Source organism: Brachyhypopomus gauderio, unplaced genomic scaffold, assembly GCF_052324685.1.
Source record: "Brachyhypopomus gauderio isolate BG-103 unplaced genomic scaffold, BGAUD_0.2 sc34, whole genome shotgun sequence".
NCBI classification, from domain to species: Eukaryota; Metazoa; Chordata; class Actinopteri; order Gymnotiformes; family Hypopomidae; genus Brachyhypopomus; species Brachyhypopomus gauderio.
In genome coordinates this window covers 570,001-594,680 of record NW_027506866.1, presented here as the reverse complement: position 1 = coordinate 594,680, position 24,680 = coordinate 570,001, and the positions used below count along the sequence as shown (strand labels likewise).

At 42.1% G+C, this 24,680-nt stretch overlaps 3 protein-coding genes and 1 long non-coding RNA gene across 4 annotated transcripts in view; 2 read left to right on the top strand and 2 right to left on the bottom strand.

Moving 5' to 3' along the window:
* Positions 1-24,680, top strand: part of LOC143485399 (uncharacterized) — a 54,644-nt gene that overhangs the window by 5,740 nt on the left and 24,224 nt on the right. The window lies entirely within an intron of this gene.
* Positions 4,667-10,125, top strand: LOC143485467 (homeodomain-interacting protein kinase 1-like). The gene is made up of 11 exons (XM_076984909.1): positions 4,667-4,900; positions 6,004-6,368; positions 7,043-7,166; positions 7,844-7,963; positions 8,063-8,149; positions 8,439-8,620; positions 8,963-9,176; positions 9,339-9,436; positions 9,557-9,705; positions 9,793-9,917; positions 10,108-10,125. Exons 1-11 carry the CDS (start codon positions 4,667-4,669, stop codon positions 10,123-10,125), a joined length of 1,716 nt encoding a protein of 571 aa, XP_076841024.1.
* Positions 17,747-21,351, bottom strand: LOC143485447 (TOG array regulator of axonemal microtubules protein 1-like). Its single transcript, XM_076984893.1, has 5 exons — positions 21,169-21,351; positions 20,707-20,942; positions 20,060-20,218; positions 19,670-19,796; positions 17,747-19,150 (listed from the first exon to the last, which is right to left on the bottom strand). The coding sequence occupies exons 1-5, from the start codon at positions 21,181-21,183 to the stop codon at positions 19,025-19,027; spliced, it is 663 nt and encodes a 220-aa protein (XP_076841008.1). The 5' UTR covers positions 21,184-21,351; the 3' UTR covers positions 17,747-19,024.
* Positions 23,089-24,680, bottom strand: part of LOC143485466 (uncharacterized) — an 11,115-nt gene continuing 9,523 nt past the window's right edge. Inside the window, exons 13-15 of the mRNA XM_076984908.1 lie at positions 23,643-23,750; positions 23,432-23,534; positions 23,089-23,183 (exon numbers count right to left, since the gene is read on the bottom strand). Of these exons, the coding sequence (XP_076841023.1) occupies positions 23,089-23,183; positions 23,432-23,534; positions 23,643-23,750 (306 nt within the window). The remainder of the gene's footprint in view (positions 23,184-23,431; positions 23,535-23,642; positions 23,751-24,680) is intronic.

The following is a 24,680-nucleotide window of genomic DNA, read 5'->3' as shown; positions in this document are numbered from 1 at the left end:
CCCTTAGCGGTAAATCGAGCCTTGTATTGGTCATTCCCATCTACACCAGACTTGATTGCGTAAACCCACCTACCCCCCACGGGTTTCTTGCCCACTGCTAGTGTTGTCGGGGTGAAGGTTTTGTTCTCATTTAGAGATTGGATTTCTTCATCCATTGCTTTTCTCCATTCTTTTGAATTGTCTGATTGCATTGCTTCATCATAAGTCTGTGGAATGCCACACATTGCTCTACAGCAGTAGTCTACTGTGATATGCATTCCATCACTATCCTCGTCTTCAGTTACGTAGTCACCTAGGTAATTTGGTGCCCTTCTATCTCTAGTTGGATTTTTTGTGCTCGAATGGCTGTTTCCTAATCTCCTTGCTGCTTATAGCCACTAACCGTTAGATGGCGCGATTTAAACAAAAACAGGAGCACAAATGTAGCAAGGCTGCCCCCTTGTGGCGCAAAAGAGAATTAAAATGTTCACCAACTGGGATTAAACAAACTAACAAATCCCGCTGCAAGTGTGTGGGACAGAACAAATACATTATTGCTTATGTCATGTTTATCAAAATGTGTTGTACGTATTGTCTGTTGAATTGTCTTACTCTCCAAAACATTTAGACCCAACGCCTGGGTCATTAGATGCAAAAGTGCTGAACATGTCGTCATAATCTCTAAGGCATCATTTTACTTCTTTTATTTTTGTCATTACATTTTGGTAATTTTTTCCTAACTTGATTAAATTATTCGCAGGTGAACATTCAGATACAGTAAAAAAGGGAATTTGTGAAGGTCTAGATCAACCAATGGTCTCAACTACAGGTCAGAGGTGCGTCTCATGAACCTTTACTGTAATTGGCAAACATTTATAGAGGCTAAACACTGCAGTATCACAAAGTCTCATAATGGAAACACAAGGCCATGTGCAGGGTGAACAGCCAAGAAGAGGAGTAAGACTGTGTGGTGTAAGGCTGAGGGGACAAAACAGTGAAATAAGGGCAACAATTGTGGACCATGTTGTACATGTAAGTCATGGTTTTACAATGGCTGAAGCTGGTCACTGGGTGCAGCTGAATATTGGAAGAACAACTGTGTCTGTGTTCAATTGTTCAAACATTTCATAGAGAAAATGTATGTAAATTCAGAAATGTGTATATTCTCTGGAGGCTGTATGTGCTCAGGTTGTTTTGAATGTGTAGAATAAGTTTCTTCTAATTTTGCAGTTTTTCCAGTCAGCTGTCTGTCTTTTCTGAATTTCAATCAGATTTGTTTTTGTCAACAAATTGCAGTGCAAACAATACAGTCAAACAATATTGCTGTACAAAATTGATTCCAGCCCAATTTCTTTCTATCAGTCTCCCACATACAGTCATGTGTAACTTTGTGTTCTGTGTAACTTTGTATTTTGTGTGTAAAATGTATTGTTTCATTTGATATATACCACAGCATGTGCAGCATTCTTGAAATCAAAAGCTTAGCTAGTTTCCATCAGAATGTACTTACAGTCTGCACTGACTGTGACTTGTGACTGTAACGGGCCGCCCAATGGATGGGTTCCCTTTTGAGTCTTGGTCCTCCCGAGGTTTCTTCCTATTCCCCACCATCATAGGGAGTTTTTCCTCACCACTGTCGCCTTTGGCTTGCTCATTAGGGATATGGACCCATAGTATTGTTAACCATGTAAATCCTGTAAAGCTGCTTTGTGACAACATGTGTTGTGAAAAGCGTTATATAAATAAATTTGACTTTGACTTATAGTTGCACTGACAACATGACTAATTATTTTGACTGCCTTGTTCATAGGCAGTGGCACACAGACTAGATACTCTGATGGCACTGACAAATTGACTGACCTAAATATTTGCTTTTGAAGCAAAAACAAAGAATTTTGAGTGAATTATGTGCTTTGCAACTGTTGAATGATGAAAGAAATGTACCAAATCGACTGAGAAAAACTGTAAATCAAATCTAGCTACCACCAACTCTCTATCTCCACAAATATGGACTTGTGCTAAAGGGCCGCCCAGTGGAGGATGGGTTCTCTTTAGAGTCTTGGTCCTCCCGAGGTTTCTTCCTAATCTCCACCATCATGTTTTTCCTCGCCACTGTTGCCTTTGGCTTGCTCATTAGGGATCTGGACCCATATGATTGTAAAGCTGCTTTGTGACAACATGTTTTGTAAAATGCGCTATATAAATAAGTTTGACTTGACTATCTCCATCCATCCATCCATCCATCCATCCATCCATCCCTCCAGAGATGGGTAGAGGTTCACCAATCTGTCAATATTGCATCTAAATATTTTCTAAAAAGAAGTGCAAATATTTTAGCCAAGACTGTATACAGTTTTATATTATTAGTCAAAAACGTTCTAATCACTTACTTTAAGTCAATACAATGAATAAGATATTAACTGATTTTAAATAAGAACCCTGATTACAAAATGCAAAACAGAATGTACATTTCCTAGGACATATGTTATGAAGGTGCAGTTGGTGCAGTGAGATTGCTGTTTATCCATTTATATTCTTATTGTGCTTTATTTCAGACCAACATGCTGTCACTAAGTGGAGGCCACACAATAAAGAGAACGATATGGTGGATCTCCAGCAAGGTCTTCACCCCAAACCTGGCAAAAAGCCTTAACTGGTGTGGCAGGGGACAGACAGACAGCCTGTGGACAGCTTATTATTGGTGAGTATATTGAAGCGACTTACATGTTACATTTTTAGCTTTAACATGAAGCGCATAGCATTTACTTTTACATTTGACTCTTATAGGTCATGTGGTTTTTAAAGTTTTACGGCAAAATGACCGGTAAATAACAACACCTTTGTACATTTTGGAAAATACTACTCCTCCTCCAATTACTTACTATGCTTGTAACCTAATACCTTAAGCCTAGCCTAATAACAGATACATTAGATGATTTATTTCTTACATGCAGTTTACTTAATGTATTCAGGGTAATATAACTGATAAATGTGTAGCCCTTATGCCTCTTTAACAAGAATAGTAATAATATTCTACATTTTGACACACAGCTGCCGCAGTGAAGAACCCAGCGCTACCCGCTCCCATGAAAGCAGAGGCTGAAAAATGCCTAAAAGACTACCTCCACCTGGCACCAGCAAGACGCTCATCTTTAATTTGTTAATTACACGTTTGTTGCATATTGTTGATTTTCTGTTAAATAAACATGTTAAATGAAAATCCCTTTCACTTAATTTTGTTTTGTGGTAATAATATTAATAATATTAATTAATTACATAAAATAATATAGCATAATTTTCCAGTGTATTTCTGTTTGAGTCTTTAGGCTTCTTAGTGGCTCATACGATCTCGCTGCTTGTGTATTTCATAGCTTTAACTTAGGGAGGAAGAAGAATATAAAATCTAGCTTTAAATGTAATTCAATCTGGTTTGATTTTAAATGCCACATTCAGGTACGTTCAGATGCTGCATTTTAGCTATAGCCTACTGTACATATAAGTCTGGAATGCAGCGTATGAAAGTCATTTTGGCATCCAAGCCTGCCGTTTAAAAGACGTACTGCAGATGAATAAACGCCGTATTAAATAGTCTAGGAGAGATCTCATAAGCGTCTCCGAGACGCAGGCGCGATCATGACGCAGCCAGGTAGGTCTGTAATGCAGCTGCTGGAGGTCTTTCACGATCCACCACAGACTATCAGAGACGTGTTGGCGATGAGCACGCGCTCTATTAAATACGTATTCCAGACGAACTGTGTTACATCCAGCAGAGTCTCTGAGATGTACATGTGCTATCAGTTTATCCTTCTATACAACCCCCTTCACCAAGCGTTCGGCTGAAGAATTAAAAGCATAAAGGAGTTTGTAGTGGACAGACCCAATTTTAGGGTTCGTACGGCTGCTTGAAATACTTGGAAATACTTTCATTTTAATGTTGCATTTTCCAGATTAAAAAAAAGTGTTGGATATTGGCTAAAGCATTTGAAGATGCTTGAAATGAACTGTGTTTCGTTTCGCAACAAATAGCTATTTGACTGAATGGTTCGCTTATATAACGTTACAAATATATAAGTTACAAATACATAAGAAATGTACCAATCTCTTGTAATTCCAGCGGTAAACGTGAGAGTGCATTAAGACTTTAGGATTGTGTGCTTTGAAAATAAACTACCCTTAAATAAAATATTGCTAGTTTGTTAGGTAGAGCTACTGGATTAAATCCTACCCAAACGAGCATATATCTTAACTACATATTTATACGCCAACGTGATCGTTTGGGGGGGGGGGGGGTGGTTAGGTAATAGCTAGCGAGCGAATTAGAGAAAAAGCAAAACTGTAGCTGGCTACCCAAACACGCACATTTAAAACAGTGCTGTTGTTTTGTGTATTGTTTTGAAATCGACCTTATATTTGATCTTATATGCTAAGAAAGCAGCGCTGCGTAGCGCGTTGTGGTGCCTGTTACCACGTCACAATCGTAGAATTCGAATTGAGCTTCCATGGAAACCGCTAGTTTACATTACGCGTTGTCATAGTGATGTGCAAACAGAACAACATTTACGGTCGACTACGAATGAATTCCGTGTCGTTTTCTTCTGCTTTTTATTCAAAAAGTTTGTTCTGAGGTTAGTTAACCCAGATAACTAAATAAGATATTCAGATTGGTTAAATCTCTACCACCTGGTCCATGGCGTACTTTGACTCCATGGCTACAAGCAGCAGTTTCCTCAGCATGGACGACTACCGTCTAGTGCAGCACGAGGTCCTCTGCTCTGCCTCCAACAGATACGAGGTGCTGGAGTTCCTTGGCCGCGGGACTTTTGGCCAGGTGGCCAAGTGCTGGAAGCGCGGCACCAGTCAATCTGTCGCCATCAAGATCCTGAAAAATCACCCTGCCTATGCCCGCCAGGGCCTGATCGAGGTGGGGAAATTATGGTAGATTTAAAAGAGGTTTTGAGAGTCAATGTGTCAGGGCTGGCTCGGCTGCCACTCCCTCTACCACCAGGAGTTGCAGTAATCAGCAATGATCCGTTTCAGCTGTCTGAAGTTTTGTTTATTGTTTTACCGTGCTCTCACGGCTTATATTGTTTCTCTTTTCACACGTCAAGTACCTCCCTGTACTCCCGCGTTACACAATTGTAGCCCTGATTGTGATGTTGCTTTGTTCCTGCTCTAATAAGATGTAATAGGCTGATATTGGCTAACACTGCAATTTGTAATCAGGGGCAGTGGCGGCTGGTCAATATGGGGCGCTGGGGCGCCGCCCCCTTAATATTGTTCCGATATTAAAATGAGTTCATTATAAACTGCGATAGTGAGGAAATTATTTAGTGACACTGTGTGTCTAATTGCCATGCTTGAATTTATTAAAAGTGTAAACACATAATTGTATTTAATTGCTTACATTGTGCACACTTCCTGTGTGCGGGGCACCGGTCTAATGAGAGTGCATGGAGAGGCATAAACTTTTGCCAAGCACTGATCTGAGGCTGCAGTTTAATTGGTCGGTTTCAGACACACCCACTCTTGTTGGTAGTGTCAGTCAGCTGCGGTTCGTTAAAGCTGGTTTATACATTTTCGCGAGTGATCGTAGGGCGAGACTCCGCCCACCTCGCGCGAACCTCCAACGTAAATCGGTTCATGTTGAATATCAGCAGGCTGGAGCAGCAGCTCATACAAAATGAGAGATAATTCAGTTTTATCTTTACAAAATAATCTTCTCACAAAGCATTCACTTGAAGAACGTTAGGGCAAAATTCATGTTCAAATAAATAAAGGGCAATAAGACTGCTTTATTTGTTTTTAATTTGTTTACACCCCCCTCAATTATTTGTGCACCAGCCGCCACTGATCAGGGGTCATTTCCCTCTGGAAAAGAGCATCTGCCAAATATAGCAAAAGTAAATGTCTGAAGGGAGCCATGCAGTAACTGGGCTGATGCTATTGAAGTTACGTAGCATATTAGCCCTTGAATGCTGTGCCCACATAACTTAACGCCTGTCCCATCTTCCCCCATCTGCTCAGATGAGCATCCTGAGCCGTCTCAACAAGGAGAACGTAGACGAGTTCAACATTGTTCGCTCGTACGAGTGCTTCCAGCACAGGAACCACTTATGCCTGGTGTTTGAGATGCTGGGGCAGAGCTTGCAGGACTTCGTCAAGCACAGCCCGCTGCCGCTGAAGTGCATCCGGCCCATAGTGCAGCAGTTGGCCATGGCGCTCCTGAAGATGAAGAGTCTGGGCCTGATCCACACCGACCTCAAGCCTGACAACATCATGCTGGTGGACCCCGTCAGGCAGCCGTACCGGGTCAAGGTCATCGACTTCGGCTCCGCCACCCACGTCTCCAAGGCCGTGTGCTCCTCCTACCTGCAGACCAGATACTACCGGTGAGTGGCACGGCCTAAGGCATATTGGAAACAGATGCATGGTTGCGGGAATCGCTTCCGCTCGAGTGTGCTTGAGAGGTGAACTGCCCGTTGTGGATGGCTATGGTGACACGGCTGCACATTAAGATTGTGATAAGCATTACGATGAACTGCAACGCGTTTGATTGCCATTTGATTTATAAGTGATGTATTTTTAACTGGATCATGTAAGTGTTGTCATTTATCCAAACACCAAAGAATATCTTAATATCTTCAGTGCCTGAGAAGTTAAGATGCTCTCAGCACACATAAAAATATTTTTTTGGTTGGTTTTATGCTTCAGGCTTTGGTAATATCAGTACAGGGTACCTGCACTGCTCCATTGTAGTTACACCATGGCAGTGTTGTTCTGTATTTACGTAGTGGAGAACAGCACATCAGTATGTAGTGTCAGTGTGTCAGTGTAGTGTCAGTGTCAGGTTACACTACAGTAGTAGATGGGTAATGCACAGGCCAGTATTGTGCTACCAATTTACCAAAAGAATATTTCAGGTAGTAAAAAAAATACTTCTTAAAGCTTTTACATTTTCACACATTAATTCATCACTCTGTGTTAAAGTGAGTACCTTTGAATCACCACAAACCACAGTATCATGCTAAACGTGATGATGGACGTTTTTGTCTTTTTGGTCCAGATCGCCCGAGATCATCCTGGGTCTCCCGTTCTGCGAGGCCATCGATATGTGGTCCCTGGGCTGTGTCATCGCCGAGCTCTTCCTGGGCTGTCCCCTGTATCCTGGAGCATCTGAATACGATCAGGTCAGCCCACAGGCCTCGGACCCGAACCTCGCCTTTCTCACGCTTCTGTCTTTATTCACGAAGCATCGAAGAACAGTGCTGATTTAGAGTCTGCTTTCCCACCTCCTTTCCAGAACTTCCTCGTTGTGTAATAAACATGTCAATCTTGTTTGGGAGAAGAGTGGAGTTGCTAACAGTGATGGCCACCTTTATTCTAACTATGCAGCTTGCTAGCTGTTCTGTAATGACTGGCAAGGAAGAGACTATGAATGATTTTTGGGGAACCAACAAAACAATTAACTCAAATGTGTTGAGAGTGTGATCTGTGGGCCCTTTAGGCCTGAGATGTGTTTGCTGGCTATAATTGGTAATCTAATAAGAGCTCTTTACAGTAGTGCTAGAAATACTGTAGTGCAGTGGGAAAAAAATCTCAGGTTTGCATGACAGTGGAATTCTAAGATGGGTCCAGGTGAAGCTCCCAGTACAACAGGGTTGACTGGTGCAAGGTGTTTTAGGAAAGCGAAGCCCTTACTGTGTTAGAGGTGCAGACCCATGGTGGCTTTGTGGCTGTAGGGACATGTAGGGTTTGGATAGAGTAGTTGTCTTTGCTAGCTCGTCTTCAGGATCAATATATGAACATAAAATAAAGTCATCCCATCATACCATAAAATCATCCCTCCTGTACGCTGTCGCCGCAGATCCGGTACATCTCCCAGACGCAGGGCCTTCCAGCAGAGAACCTCCTGAGTGCGGGAACCAAGACCAGATGCTTCTTCCACAGGGGCTCTGGCTCCAGCTACCATCTGTGGAGACTCAAGGTCCCCCATCCTTCTTGTGCCATGTGTTCGGTTCATAAGAGATCTGTAATGGCACCTGACAGTACACCTGAACGTTTTTTCTCCTTCTATGTTCCCCAGACGCCTTTAGAGCATGAGGTGGAGCTTGGCATCAAGTCCCAAGAGACCAGGAGATACATTTTCGACCGTCTCGATGACATGAAGCAGGTTATTTGTGCTCTTGTACACCTTATTGCACGCTTAGCATCACTGCTGTGACATGCAAATGAAGAACAAAGCGCACCAGCTGCTGGTGGAGCATGTAGAGCAAGGTCTTGGTTTTGAGTTCAAGGGTTCGAGGGTTCGTGCTGTCATAATAAGAAGTGTATGTAAGTCACAACAGCGCCTGTGAAATGCAGAGGAACACACGGCAATGTTGCTGCTGAAACAGCGTCTTAGGCACATCGCCGCCCTCTGCTGGCACATAATATGACCTACCCGTTCGTCTCCCATGCAGGTCAACATGCCCATTCTGGAAGGCACAGACGTTCAGGTGGAGAAGGCTGACCGGTGGGAGTTCATCAACCTGCTTAAAAAGATGCTGACGCTGGACGCAGGGAAACGGATCACGCCATTGGAGACTCTCAAACACCCATTCGTCACCATGGCTCACCTCTCTCACTACCCTCACAGTGCACAGTGAGTGTGTACAGGGCCGTCCCTCCGTCTCACACAGTCCAGCCTGTGTTCCAGCTCCGACGCGGGCAGGATGGTTTGCGTGTCGATCATTATGCAGGGCTGGGCGCTCCATAATTTGCTTCTTTCGTGTAAAATGTATTCAGACAAGGAGCTAAGAATTCCAACTGGAAGCACACTAAAGTTGCATGCAAATGGAAGAAAACCCCAAAGAGCTCTTTTTAAGGAACGCCATCTTATTGTAACTTGCTGTAGCACAGTGCTGTAACTCACCTCTTTCTGTCTCACTGACTCTGTGTGTCACTCTCGTTGTCTGTCTCACTCTCTGTCTCTCTCACTTTGCAGTGTAAAGTCTTGCTTCCAGAACATGGAGATCTGTAAGCGGAGGTGCACGGGCTTCGACGGCAGCAGAGGCCTGTTCGGCAGTGGGGGCGTGGCTGGGGGCGGGGCTGGGGGCGGGGGCCAGCACCAACTCCAACCTTCCAGTCACCTTCAGCAGCCAGCCCGACCAACACAGCCAGGTGGGCCTGCCAGCACAAGCTTGTCGTGTGTTGCACCAGTATCCCCAAACCTACAGCTCACATTAAACACTGCAGGTGTTCAGATAAGAAATTACTCACCGGAAATGTGCTTTTCAGCTATGTTTGAAGGGTCTTGCCATTAAGTACATGTGACCTGTTTGTTGGTTGTGTGTGTGTCCTCTGCCACGCACCCATCTCAGCCCATCGTCATCTCGGACACACTCCACCCCGCTGTCAGAATAATCACCATCTCCAGCGACACCGAGGGCAAGGACAATGCCAAGATCCTGCCCACCAGGTGCCCTCCCCACGAACTCCTTTGCTCCGCCTCCTGTGCCTCTGAGCTCTGTGTTTGCTCTGTGTTGAAACGGTCACCCTTCTGTTTGCTCACTTTGTGGATTTAAACACTCCTCCCTAGCTGCGGCGTGAACAAGCGGGTGGACGTCCACAGCTGTGTGACCGTGCGGGACTCGGACACCTGCAGCCCGCTCAGCCCCAGGCGCCTGCCCACCTTTGTGGAAAACGCCGCCACCCTGCCCAAGTCGCTGGCCATGGTCATCCCACCGGGTGAGTCCCACGCGCTCTGCTTCTCCCTCCCCTCCGGCTCTGTCGACAGGTCGCAGTCGTTGATCACTGTCTCGCATCTCCTTATAGAATTGAGCGCCGCGGCCTCCGGGATGGTCCAAAAAGACCTCGGTTGTGCCTTCTGCCAGAGCAGCCCTGCCCGGCGCCGAGAGACACAGAGCCGCGTCCTCCAAGTTTCAGCCTCTCTGAGCCAGGTAGAGCGTCTGTAGAGCAGTTTGCCTTCTCACGCTGCAGCTGCCGTCACACTTCACACTGCCCCATAGAAAATCTTATCTTCGCTCTGTTGTCTTATCCACATGCTGCACATCAGGTGTAGTCCAGAGAGTAGTTCAGCTGGGAGTATTGATATCTCACTGCCATTTTGTGTCTTGGCTCCTCCTACAGGTCCAGGATCTGTTGTGATCTCATGACAGTTCAGGAGGCAGATCCCCCTGGCACCAGTCCACCAGTCAGGAGGATCAACTCACTCCCTGCTCTTTCTTCAATTTGCACTCCTGTTACATTTGCACATTATATTTCTAATTCATTGCATACGTTCACTTTAATCGTAATTACACCAGATTCCTCATACATTCACTTTGCACATACAGTATGTTTACTTACTGCTGCATACGCCACTTACTTGAATGTAAATTTCAGAGACCTCTATTTATTTTATTATATATATAAACAACTCAGCTATATTTTTTATCTTTACTATTGTACTTACCGTTACTATTGTACTATTCCTTTTTTTACTGTTTTAGTTAATGTTAATTTTAAGTAAATGTTTACCGCTGCACTATGGAGTCTGAGAGTAACGTAATTTCAATCCTGTGTATGTCCCGCACGTATCACAGATTTGACAATAAAGTAGACTTTGACTTTGAACTACCCCTCAGCAGGCTCTTCTTACCTGAAAAAAATGACTTTATTACAGAATTTCAATACTGCAGTGTCTGGGCTTTTTTGCTTGTTTGTTAGTCCATTTTTGTTTGTTTTAGCCTATTTTAGTATTTTGTTTTTAAATTATGTTTATTTCAGATGCATCATCTGTTTTATATGTTTATTTTTATTTAACATTTATTCAACCAGGAGGAATCTCACTGAGTTACAATAACTCTTCTCCCAGGGAGTCCTGGCCAATATTTGCAGAACAAAACAATTATACACAATGACATACAATACTTCTATACACAACACATTTTCAGAGAGGGTAAGAAGCCTAGGTTTAAGACAGCTTGACGCTCATTCCAAACATAAGGCGCATACAATGAAAAAGCCATTTTCCCCTAGTTTTTTGCATGAGGAAGAAACCTTGAGAGGAACCAAGACTCAGGGGGGGAACCCATCCTCCTCTGGCCGACACCGCTCACCATGACCAACTCTGTTCTTTCTAATGGGCTATCTAAGAGCAACTTATTTTGTGATTTTGTATTATATAAATAAGATAAATTAGATTGAAATGGAAGTAGATTAGAAATATATAAAGGTATTTTCCCCATTAGGGCCTTTGCAATAAAAAATCAATACATGATACTTCCTACTAATAATTCTATCCACTGAATTTCTGTGACATTACATGTACACCGTATACGTCCTGTGTGTGGGGCGCCGAACTAATTAGTGTCTATTAAACTTTTGGCAAACACGTGACTTGGAGAAGCTTTTTAACAGTGTGTGATAATGCAGACACAAAATAAAGACAATTGTATTCTTCATCACAGCTGTGGCGTTATGGTGAAATATCTGATCGGTTGGAGCAGTTCTTAACCAATTAGATTGTGTGGCAGGAACTAACTCCTTTATACATGTGCTAGCAATGTATTAATTTGGATAGATTGCTTATAATGCTAGCTTGCTGCTAACGTTAGCAAGCATTTTATTGCTCAAAAATAACTTTATTATAGAAACTCTGTTCATGTCACGTTATAGCCTATGTCTTGTCATTCACTTGATCTTTTGTATGAAGCACACTGTTTTGCTTTTGACTGAAAGCAGTAATGGTTTAAAATGTTATTTGATGCCAAATGATAATAAACAAGTTCATATCTATGAAACCAGTGTTGTCAGTGAAGTTCATTTACAATAATTATAACAATTAAGTATTAATAATAAAAAATCTCATAAGTATCTCTTAAGTTATTTGTAACTGTGTAGTGATTAATACTGTAGCAGGAACCACATACCAAAATTATAGCAATAGCAAAAATGCCTTTATTAAAACAGAGATATCTCTGGGGATCTCACATTCTAACATCAGAGAGACCCAACAAGTGTTTGTACATGCCGTCTTTATATACGATTTCTCCACGCCCAAGCACAGATCTGCTTCTATGCCTTACATGGTATTGTTGTTCGAACAAACAAGACTTCTCTCTTTGTCTCCAAACCTAACATCTCTTATACATATGGTTCCTGTCTCTGGACTGTCTGCTTGACCCGAGGTCACCATACATCAGGATGTCATACATTCATGTTTCACCCATGTCAGCATTATTAGTTCACCACTTCTGCTTGAGCAATCACCTTCTCGTTTATACTCCTTACGCATCATGATTTCCTAAGGCCCTCTCTCGGGTTCACAGCTCGGACACATTTAAAACAATAGTTACATTTAATTCCTATATTATGTTTAAAGGGTAAGCAAAATATATTGTTGCTAATGCTAGTGCTAAGCAAAAGGATCCAAATCCAACATCACAACAAAAGTTAAATTAACAAGTAAAAGCAACTGAGTAATTTTAAATTGAGTAAATTTAGTAATTTCAACTTTTGATTAGTTCACTCTATTTAAATCATATAAGTATGAATTGTATCCATACAACTCAATTATATTAGTTTTGACAGAAGCCATTACTTAATTTTTTTGAGGCAACGAGTTACCTCTGTTTTTTAAGTAGATTGAACTTATTAGGGTTAATTGGTTGCCTTGAAGTTTGCGGTGGGGAGCAAAGACACGCGGGACATGCCTACTTTTTTGGTAGCCTATCAGTATAGTTAATTATATTTCCTCTTATGTGACTGGATTATCCTGGATTATTTGCGTTAGCGTTTGGATAGCTCGTTAGCTGACCAGGGGGCTATTCCACGAAGCGAGCTTATGAAAGCGGCGCTTATTAGAGTGAGCCTCGCTTGAGTTAGCCAAACAGTTCACTTCCGTCTAGTTCCGTTCCACTAATGAAATCCAGACGCAACCTATTCCCACTAATTCAAGCCAGGCTTTTGTAATCGGCGAACATGCGCATGCACACAGTATTTACACAGCTTCACTAATCGATATTCGAAAAGGCAAGAAAATGTCGAAAGAGCTGAAGAAACGAGCAGCTTTTTTTTTCTTCTGCTGAACAGGAGCTACTCATACGTCTTTATGAGGAATATAAACACGTTATTATGAAGAAAGGCAACACATCCTGTATTAATAAAGCCAGAGAAGCTGCTTGGCATATTATTGCAGACAGATTAAATGCGTGAGCATATACACTACCGTTCAAAAGTTTGGGGTCACCTAGACAATTTTGTGTTTTCCCTGAAAACTCATACTTTTATTTATCAAATGAGTTGCAAAATGAATAGAAATATAGTCCAGACATTGACAAGGTAGAAATAATGTTTTTTTTTTTTTTTTGAAATAATTTTCTACTTTAAACTTTGCTTTCGTCAAAGAATGCTCCCTTAGCAGCAATTACAGCATTGCAGACCTTTGGCATTTTAGCTGTTAATTTGCTGAGGTAATCTGGAGAAATTTCACCCCATGCTTCCAGAAGCCGCTCCCACAAGTTTGATTGGGTTAATGGGCACTTTTTTCGTACCATATGGTCAAGCTGCTCCCACAACAGCTCAATGGGGTTGAGATCTGGTGACTGCGCTGGCCACTCCATTACCGATAAAACACCAGCTGCCTGCTTCTTCTCTAAATAGTTTGTGCATAATTTGGAGTAGTGCTTTGGGTCATTGTCCTGTTGCAGGATAAAATTGGCTCCAATCAAGCGCTGTCCACAGGGTATTGCATGGTGTTGCAAAATGGAGTGATAGCCTTCCTTATTCAAAATTCCTTTTACCTTGTTCAAATCTGCCACTTTACCAGCACCAAAGCAACCCCAGACCATCACATTAACTCCACCATGTTTGACAGATGGTGTCAGGCACTCTTCCAGCATCTTTTCAGTTGTTCTGCGTCTCACAAATGTTCGTCTGTGTGATCCAAACACCTCAAACTTTGATTCATCTGTCCATAACACTTTTTTCCAATCTTCCTCTGTCTAATGTCTGTGTTATTTTGCCCATATTAATCTTTTTCTTTGCCACTCTGCCCTGAAGGCAAGCATCCCGGAGTCGCCTCTTCACTGTAGACGTTGACACTGGCGTTTTGCGGGTACTATTTAATGAAGCTGCCAGTTGAGGACCTGTGAGGCGTCGATTTCTCAAACCTGAGACTCTAATGTACTTGTCTTCTTGCTCAGTTGTGCAGCGGGGCCTTCCACTTCTCCTTCTACTCTGGTTAGAGCCTGTCTGTGCTCTCCTCTGAAGGGAGTAGTACACACCATTGTAGGAAATCTTCAGTTTCTTGCAAAATGTCTTGCATGGAATAGACTTCATTTCTCAGAACAAGAATAGACTGTCGAGTTTCAATTGAAAGTTGTTTTTTTTCTGGCCATTTTGTTATTTTAATCGAACCAACAATTGTAATGCTCCAGATTCTCAACTAGCTCAAAGGAAGGTCAGTTTTATAGCTTCTCTAATCAGCAAAACTGTTTTCAGCTGTGCTAACCTACTTGCACAAGGGTTTTCAAGGGTTTTCTAAATATCCAATAGCCTCCTTACAGAGTTAGCAAACACAATGTACCATTAGAACACTGGAGTGATGGTTGTTGGAAATGGGTCTCCATACATCTATGTAGATATTGCATTAAAAACCAGATGTTTACAGCTAGAATAGTCATTTACCACATTAATAATGTATAGAGTGTATTTTTGATGCATTTAATGTTAGCTAAATTGGAAAAAAAAACTGCTTTTCTTTCAAAAATAAGAACATTTCTAAGTGACCCCAAACTTTTGAACGGTAGTGTAATTTAATCCATTCATTGGCATTTTAAAAGTGTTATAGTAAATTAATAATGTTAATAATTTCCTGATTTAAAAGTAACATGAGCAGGGTTAAGAGAACGTGGCAGCAGGTCAAGGTGAAATATAAAAATATACTCCAGAATGGTAAGTACAGTTGATTAGTCCAATGTGCAGGAAAAGGTAAAACACCATATTAAATAACTATATAAAATATTTTAGCAACCAGAAAGAAAACTGCTACTGCTGCTGCTGGTGGTGGGTCTCCTGTAGCAGCCCTCACTCCTGCAGAAGACCTTGCTTTAGAGCAAAACAGCGCACACCCCATCATTGTGGGAATTGAAGGAGGAACATCATCTGATCCTGTCTGTCCTCATGATACACAGCCTTATGTTAAAGGTAGGTTCAGTTGTTTCTCAGATTTTACATGTTTGTTCTTACAGGCTACATCATAGTATTATTGTATTCTTGATGACTACAGTGGTGGGGGGTGTGCGGACTCTTTTAGACCCTCCTGTATTTGACAATGATGTGAGTACCATAAACCAGCCTATTTCTTATGACTGAACCCTGAGGATCGTTAACATTTATGTGTCTTAATTTGTTGTTTGCAGGGGGAGATTGCCGGACCATCCAGGATGGTACAGGAGAATGAGGACACAGTGTCTGCCTGTTCTGTAAGGCGTGTGTGTCTATGTATCTGTCTGTTAATGTGCTGTGTGATCTCATGATTTGTGTTGTATTTAAAGGAAATGGAAGAACAGAGAGAAGACCCTCAGGCCTCCATGTCCAGAGCTCACACCTCTGCAAGAGAACACGTGAGTAGTAGTTATGCAGTTCAACATGAATAAATACTTCTCAATCTTGACTATACTTCAGTCTTAAAGGAATCTGAGATTAGTGAGATCTACAAAAGGTTCTTGCTCCAAGATATAGAATGTAAAAAAGCAGATCTGCAATACAAAAAACTAAAAATATGGAAGTTGGAGCTTGAAATAAAGAAAATGGAGAAAAATGTGAGTATTTGCAAAAAGGTCTCACTTTAATATGCTTGTTTTTGCAAGATAAGTAAATCAAAGTTTCTTCTGTCCACAGGCTCAGCAAGACAATTAATAAATTTCTCTTTCCAAAAAAAAGCCGTCTTGTTTTATGTTAATAGTGTTAATGAACAAATGCAAACAAAATATTCCCTTAACCAAAGTAAGTGTTTGCATACATGTCCCTCATAGCTCTACCATCCATGTGGTCTGCAATTAAAATACCATCTTCCCATTGCTCCAACTGCACTCTTGGCATTTCTTCTTTTTGCAGTATTGCCACATTGTGCAAAACTGCACAGGGTGCTACGATATCACAGGCTCTCTCAGGGGTGACTCTGAGATGGCGCAAGCAGTTAAATCTGCTCTTTAACTGTCCAAATGCCATCTCACTGCATGCCCTTGTCTTAGAATGTGCACGATTGAACCTCCTCTCTGCATCTGTTGTAGGGTCTGCATATGGGGTAAGGAGAAAAGGTTGGCAGGGGTAACCCCTATCCCTAAGCAATAAGCCAGGAAAAGCACCTACAATTATAAGGAGATGAGTTAAACACTGAGGCCAAATCTGCACTATTTTGTGTGGTTGGAGTGTTCTTACCTTGGGCAAACCTCTGTGCCAGTGAGGAGGCACGAAATATTGTGCACAGAGCCGGGCCATTTTACCTCAATGTTGGAGAATAGAAATTGGCTGGTGCAAACCATTTAGAACAATGGCAAAAGTGACAAAGGGTGAAAGTTGTTCAAACCCATGAACTGACATGCTTTACATTTTCTGTTGGGTAGGCAAAACTTGCATGTACCTGTACATTGATGCTGTGAAATAATTTTTTGGTTCACATAGTCTGCCTCCATGGGTACAGATGGAGCCTTTATCCAGATGTGAGTACAGTCTATAGCACCAATGACATTTGAAAATCCTAGAGAATTCAATGCGTTTTGAATTGAATGAATTTTAGCATGAAATAGTTGATTAAGATGAATACAAAGCACTTTGGTAAGTGCTCTGGATAAGAGCATCTGTTAAAGTCATATACATTTAACTCCAGTGCCAGCCCCCTACTGCCTGACCGGATAAACCTACACCATGATGGACATTACTACATCTTTTCCTTTTCTTTATTTTCTTTCTGTCTAAATTGTTGTTGTTGTCATGGTGACCGGTGTCGGCCAGAGGAGGATGGGTTCCCCCCCTGAGTCTTGGTTCCTCTCAAGGTTTCTTCCTCATGCAAAAAAACTAGGGAGTTTTTCCTTGCCACTGTCGCCCTTGGCTTGCTCTCTGGGGGCTAGGACTCGGCACTTGTAAAGCTGCTTTGTGACAACAACTGTTGTAAAAAGCGCTATATAAATAAAATTTGATTGATTGATTGATTGACTCCAAGTTACTGATCAAACCAACACTACTTCTCATGAATACATGCCAGCTGTTCTGAAAAGGATGGGAAGGATGCCTCTGTGACCAGGGAATTTGATGAATATATTAAGGAAACGCTTAAGCGCAAGGTAAACCTTTCGAATTTCGCGGCAGACCGTTGCCTTACTAAGATGTTATGCATCCCCAACACTGTACAGAAATGCATGACTGGCAAAGAAGCGCAAAGTGATACAGACCGTTTGGGGTTTGGTAAGAGCTTTACAACGTCTAGTGGTCTTCTCAATATATGGCCCCAGTAATTTACAAAGATATATAATACTGTGTCTTCTGAACAAATAAGTAGTCATCTGGAAAACCCAGTGGATCTGTCCTGTCCTGGAATGACCTTGGAGCTGGTAGCATGAATGCTCTGCACACTATACACGCTCCCTCATCTACTGGATTCTCTACAAATGGGCATGCCATGGTCAATCAGCCTTCAGCCTTCACTGTTAGCTGCTCTTTTATAGCCTACATTTTGGATTATTTGTATCACCTGTATGAAAATCTTGGTAAGGTAGTTGTCTGTGTCCATTTCCTTTTTGCACCATTAAGTTAACCACACATTTACATTATTTATACTGAACATATATAAATTGCAGAGTGATATGATTTGCTTGTAATTTGAACACAAAAGAGGAAGTATGGGGATAAATATATACCTAAAAGTATCCACCTAAATTACTCAGTATTAATAATTATTAATACTCAGGTACAAAGAATTGTATTTTTTGTGATATAGAGTTTATACTAATGTATGTTTCTGCACCATAACTGCGATTAGACACTGTATTCCATTTTACACTGACCTGAATTTGTGAAGATTAAACCAATACATTAAAATGTACAGAAACCTCACTGATTAACAATGAATATGTACTCTTAAGATCGAAATATATATTGCATTTGGAAATATAATTATTAAATTTTGATAATAACCTGCAATCATTCCAAAGTAATAATTACAGTACTCAATTAAATGTATAAAGATATGATATTATATGCTACATCCACAGCAATTTAATGGATAGAACTGCAGTGGAACCTTGTTCCTCAATTCAGTTTCCCGGATGGCGAGACTGACATCACACTGCTCAGCCAATAGAAGCGGTCCCGCTAAGCTAAGCCTCAACTCTAGCCTGGTACAGAGCAGGTTAGTTCAAACGTATATGTTGCTGTAGTAACTGAGCGAGGCTCAAGTCTAGCCTCTTTCGTGGAACCGAATTTGAGCAAAATGAGCCAGGCTTGTCTTAAAAAGCCCGGCTTACTGAGTTAGCTCGCTTCGTGGAATACCCCCCAGACCCTTGTTTCTTGTGTATGTGATAAATTACATTCTGCACAGTTACCTCAGGATATGTCAACAGAAAATAACAATCATAGAACAATATATATCTATAGTCACCATGACAACAGTTATCAAAAGTGCAAAAAGAGCAGAGCTCCTAGGTGTGTTAAACCTGATGTGATTCACTAAAATCTGTGCTCCTTATTTAAAAGGACTTTTGAGTTTAAGGATTTAGCTTTCTGCTAATTCAAAATGTTAAAAACGTTTGACTTTCTTCCTCTCTCTTTCATTTAGAGTGCAGGCACAGTAAGAAATGCACAAACATCTCCATCCTCAAGTAGAATCCATGTTGGGCTTTATTTTGGTCTGGAGGTCTGGCTGGCAGCTCTCATGTGGTCGGGAGGTTCTTCACAATCTCTCTTAGGCTCTTGCGGATATTGGAAGGTTGGTAACCAGCGCAGTCCAGCAGCGCGGGGCCCATGTGAGCATGAAGGGCTTGGCATAGGTGGACAGTGGCCCCTCTCACGCTTCCACCCCTCCCATGGACCGTACCACTGTTGCTGGAGGTCCCCAGGAGGTACCAGAGCAGAGGGAGCACCTTCTGCTCAACCAGTTGTGGCTTGCAGGGGTAAAGTTCCCTAACCAGCTCTATAAAAAGGACATTTAAAAGGAACAATGATAAATAAATCAACCCTGGACAGCACTGGGTTATTACAGAAGCATTTTCTTAACCTAGAAAGATTTCATTCAATTAAAGTGACAGTATTTGGTAACTATGGTAACTCTCTGGAATGATTATTATCAATATTATAAATATTATTAATTAATATAGGAATTATAGTATTTCTGGTAAATCTTTTATCTTTTTTATCTCTGGCATCTCTTAGCATATCAGTGGAATGACTTTCTGAAAGAATAGTTTTTTGATAAATGTATTTGAAATTCAAGCCGGTTCATTTTGAACCATGCTCTGTCCTTTAACTACAGGGTCTGGAACTACACTGTGCATGCCCTACTGTAAATACAATGTGTGGTGCCACACACTGCCCTGTACTCGAGTATTTGTTTACAATATATGTCTACACATACATTTGTTTAATGAGTTAACATGGGGCATAGTGGATGGGATAAAAAATCCTCATCATGTATCCAAACATGAATCTCTACCTTGGATTTCAGAGTGTGGACAGTGTCCCTGATGGTTGCCAGGTCTTTAGCAGGGATGCACTTTTCCACCATCTTATCAAAGTCATGGTGGGAGGACAGGAACAGCAGCATACGCCGGCCCAAGCGCCTGAGACGAGGAACAGACCCCAAAACAGGAGAGAACCGTGAGGGACCCGTAACTCACAGCACACCAACCATTTATCTTACCAGCACAATTTTACAAGGCTGTCTGTGTCTAGAAAACACGATAGTGCTTCTATTACTCTACAATTTAGCAGCATTTGCTGACTTCAGAGTATCAGACTAGGAGACTAAAAGAATCAGCAAAATATTACTATCTGGGAAACTGAATAAGCTTTGTAGAATTCTCGTTCTGATCCCAGTACTAACTTGGTTTCTTGTGAAGAGTCCTGTGCCAACTTGGGGACTGCAGGAATAATTCGCGGTGTGATGTCTTTCGCCCCAGACAATAAGCGGCCAGCACCAATCTTCTCTACCAAAGTAGCCAAGTGCCGAGCAGTACACTTTCTTACTGCAGCATTCAGATGACTTTTGAGGAAAACAGAAGGAAAAAAATAACTATTATAATAATAGTAATAACTATTAATCCATCCAATGTATACAGTACAACTTTTAACTTCTATAAAGAAACTTAAAACCCTTATGTATGATCTAAGTGCACAATCAAATGATCATATTATATTCGATTGCTTAGCTTGCACCAGTTAGTGTACATGTGTATTTTTAAACAGAAAATGTTTGTATGTCCTCTGTGAGCTAGCTAACTAGCCTATTTTTTAAGCATTGTGAAGGGCAGTTTGGATCAGCAGAGCGGAGATGGAACGCAATAAAAATAACATATAAGAGGATAAATAACTAAAAATATTGATATAGGCCAGGGCAATATTTTGAAAGAACATTGGAGAGGTAAAAACAGCAGCAAAAAACAACAGCCAAAATTAGTGCTGTGTTAGCTTCTTGTGACTGTTGTTGCTATCTGAAAGCCACAGTTTAAAGCTCACTGCATGCTAACTGACCAGAGTCCTCCAGCGAGAAGGGCGTTCATGCTCCGAATGGGGGTGCAGTTCTGCACCATGCTGTCCAGAGCTGTGTCCATGTCCTGCCTGATGAAGCCATTGGACTCCGCTGCTTTGTGGAGGAGGACCTTAGCTGTAGCCTCCATTTCCTGGTCCATCCCTTTCTGCAGGCTGGAGTACAACTCCCTCAAGGACACCACCGCCGTGCGGGACACGCCAGAGCGCAGGTTCAGCACCTGCAGGAAAGACGACGTTCCAGCTCGTTTTAGCCACATCCAACACTGCCACCGCCATCTTAATAAGTATAATCCACCACTGCAATGTGTTATGTAGGCGGAAATACCTTAATCACTAATTACAGTTAGATATGCCATCTGAATTTCAATTAGATGAGAAATGTTTTTATCAAAAAAGAATTTCAAAGTACTATGCAAAATCTGCCTTGACTGTCAGCAACATCACCTGTAATGTGTACATGCTGATGGCATGTTTGTATTCTGTCTATCCACTGATGTTTGCACTGGACATACACGGACATCAGTGGGTTGTGCCTCTTCGGTAATGGTAGACCTTGATCTGATTGTTCTCGTCCAGGCCGAGCTGGACCAGCCCATTGGTGGGTGGGGCAGCTGGGTAGCGTGTGAAGAGAGGCCTGGGCAGAGGTTCAGGAGAGTACAAGGGTGCAAGAGAGTGTGTGTGAAAATATGATGCATTCTGTTCCCGTACTGGTTTGTGTGTGATACGTACATGTGTATAAGCTGAGGGGGAGAGAGAGATTGTGAAAGGATACACATTTGGGTCTTTGCGTTGTGATTCCAGCCACCTTTTGTTGTCTTCAATCAGTCTCTGCAGCCTCTGGCTATCTAGCTCAGAGGAGAGACTACACACACACACACACACACACACACACACACACACACACACACACACACACACACACACACACACACACACACACACATAATGGAAAAGCACTGTATGAGTTCATCAATTTTCCTTTCAAAATCAACAGCAGCACTGACTCTGTGAGTGAGAGTGAGAGATTGTGAGCGAGCCTGCACAGGTGTGCAAGTGTGTGTAGTCACCTTGCTGGAGTGTATCCACTATATGCTCTGGTAGCCCTCATGGGATAGCGGGCACTGGTATCCATGGAAACTCCTAAAATCAGAGCAGTCCTAATACAGGTAGTGCGGTTTAGATTTAAGCTAATCTGAAGCAGGTCTCTACACTGCACCACACTTGCACTGGAAAAGATCGGCATTATCCAAGCACAGAAAATCAATGGAGGTCATCAACTATGCAAAAAAGGCTATAAATCCAGCAGTGACTGGTTTGTGCTTGAGGGAGAGGCAGAAGTTTTCTATTTGTATTTTAAAGGTTTTACGAGTGATGAAGAAATGAAGCATTAGTGAAAGTTACTGCAGCCCACTGAGGTGACCACTGCTCATCACTGCTAATGTTTGGGGTGTGTCTGTCTCTACGTACCAGGGAAGAGTTTGCTCCAGTGGGAGTTCAAATGAAGGTCAGACCCGTGTGTTTTTGGGACAGAACAGTGTAAGAAACTGTTCTGATTGGCCAATGAAGAGGAGGCGGGGCTTGGTGTCCATGCCCAGGACGGGGCAGGAGGGAAGGAGGAGGACGGAGGTGGCTGAGGGAGGGGCTGGACGGTCCTCCCAGTGAGAGATCCCAGTGCACCCAGCACTGTGTTCAGCTGGCCAGAGATCTGCTGCAGGTACTCTGCTAACTGCTGCACTTTCACTGGCACTGCATGTGCTGAAACAGAGAGGAAGACCAGGGTTTGGGTGTATTACTGCTAGACAGATAAAAACATCAGACAACTATGAACCATCAAGACCAGAGTGGACTCTAGAGCTGCTTACAGTTGTGGGCAAATTTTTAGTTTTCACAGTTTGCTTCCTCAGTTTATTTTTTTAAGAACCTTTTGTCAAATGTTTATGTGATATAATGAAGTACAATTATTAACAGTCCATAATTGTTTGTTGCTAAACTGCTCCTGAATCGTTGGGAGAAGTTGTTCTGGAAGGATGTTTTGATATCTTCTCTTATTCATGGCTGTGCTTTGCTTAGGCAACATTGGGAGTTTGATGGTGTGAGGAGGCTCATAGCTGCCTCCTCTGTAGGAGACACTCCTGTAGGAGACGCTCCCTGAAGCCTCCTTCATGCAACTTGAAGCACTCTCCCCAAAGTCCTTAGTGACTGGATAAATGGTTGATTGGGGTGCATCGTACAAGCCGCACTGTCCTTGCCTGTGAAACCCTTTTGATGCAATGATGACTGAACGTGTTTCCTTGGAGGTGACCATGGTTAACAGGAGAAAACGTAAACGCACCACTACCCTTTTAAAGCAACCAGTCTTCTCTTCTAATCAGCATGACGGATTGATGTCAGCTGTCTTATCCTCATCAACTTTTTATCTCCTGAGCTAATGAGATCATCACTGAAATGATCTCCATGAACTGAAATGGAGGAGCCATAATGCAATAATTTTGTATTGTAATTTTGTATTGTAAAATGTCATTTTCATCACAGGGAATGACTTTGCAATTAATTGCAATTCATCTAATCACTCTTCACAATCTAGAATCAATACAAATTGCCACCATAAAAAAAACTATGGCAGTAAACTTTGTGAAAACCAAAATTAGTGCCTTCTCAAAATGTCTGCCCGTGTGTGCGTGTTGTGCATTCAGAGTTTGTCTCTCACTCGTCTCCTCTTGGCCATACTCGTCTCTGCTCGTCTCTGAGTCTCTGACATCAAATGAGACTCTCCGATCTCCCACCAGCCGCTCGCCTTCATCACATGACAGCTGAGAAAAACATTGTAAAGCCCAGGTAGGTATTAATGTGGGTTTGTACGTAAGTGTGTGGGTGCAGGCATACGCGTGCGTGTGTGTGTGTGTGTGTGTGTGTGTTACCTCCTCTGCCAGTGACGTCTCCAGCTGGCTGAGTCTCTCCTCTTTCTTTCTCAGGAGCGTGTGGTCCTTCTGGACCGTCTCCCTCAGCTTCTCCTGCTCACTCACCTCCTACAGCACAGGGGAGCAGAACATCTAAGAGGAACTACACTCATGCTTCCTACTGTCTCCTATCTGACCTGGCTACATGGCTGTAGGCCCTGCAAGACCTAACGTGCTTAGACCCACCACGGCACTGAAACCGTCTAAAGTAGTCTTAAAATCTCTTAATATTCTCAGATAAAGGTCAATCACTCTCCTGGTTCAAATCCTACCTGAACGATTGTTACCAATTTGTACTTGAAAATAATGAATACTCATAAGGATCTGTATTGGGTCCCATGTTATTCTCATTATATAGGCTAGCAAGCATTTGTAGGCATGGTATTAGCTTCCATTGCTATGCAGATGATACTCAGTTATATATATCTTCTCATTTGGATGATGTCAATACTACTACCAAAACTGACAACTGCATCCAAGAAATAAAGAACTGGATGGCGTCTAATTTTCTTCTTCTAAATTCTGATAAAACTGAGGTGTTACTTCTTGGATCCAAGACTGCAAGAAGCAATTGGTCGAATCTTCTTATTACACTAGATGGCTTTTCAGTAACACCTGAATCTACTGCTAAAAGTTTAGGTGTCTCTAGTGATTTGGATCTTTCATTTTTCACACACATATGCAATGTCACTAATGCTGCCTTTGCAACTTCATGTAATATTGCCAAGCTGAGACATGTATGTTCGGTATCAGATGCAGAGAAACTGGTCCACAATCTCATCAAGATTGGACTACTGTAACTGTCTTTTAACTGGATGCTCTAAACAGTCCCTGAAGAAAGTCCAACTTGCTGCATTTGAATCCAAGAGCCAGAGTCCTAACTAGGCCTTGAGAAGTCCATCACATTAGTCCTACTCTCTCAGCGTTGCACTGGCTCCTGGTTAAATATCAAACTGATTTTTAAATTCTTCTGTTGGCCTATAAAGCATTAAATAGTCC

What these genes read in the sequence shown, in the direction of transcription:
- LOC143485467 (XM_076984909.1), top strand. Translation starts at nt 4,667, where the DNA reads ATGGCGTACTTTGACTCCATGGCTACAAGCAGCAGTTTCCTCAGCATG. An exon ending in CCCGCCAGGGCCTGATCGAG is followed by an intron (nt 4,901 to 6,003) that starts GTGGGGAAATTA and finishes CCATCTGCTCAG; the next exon opens with ATGAGCATCCTGAGCCGTCT. An exon ending in GAGCATCTGAATACGATCAG is followed by an intron (nt 7,167 to 7,843) that starts GTCAGCCCACAG and finishes CTGTCGCCGCAG; the next exon opens with ATCCGGTACATCTCCCAGAC.
- LOC143485447 (XM_076984893.1), bottom strand. An exon ending in GACTCTTCACAAGAAACCAA is followed by an intron (nt 19,797 to 20,059) that starts GTTAGTACTGGG and finishes TCCTCGTCTCAG; the next exon opens with GCGCTTGGGCCGGCGTATGC. An exon ending in TCCACACTCTGAAATCCAAG is followed by an intron (nt 19,151 to 19,669) that starts GTAGAGATTCAT and finishes TCCTTTTTATAG; the next exon opens with AGCTGGTTAGGGAACTTTAC.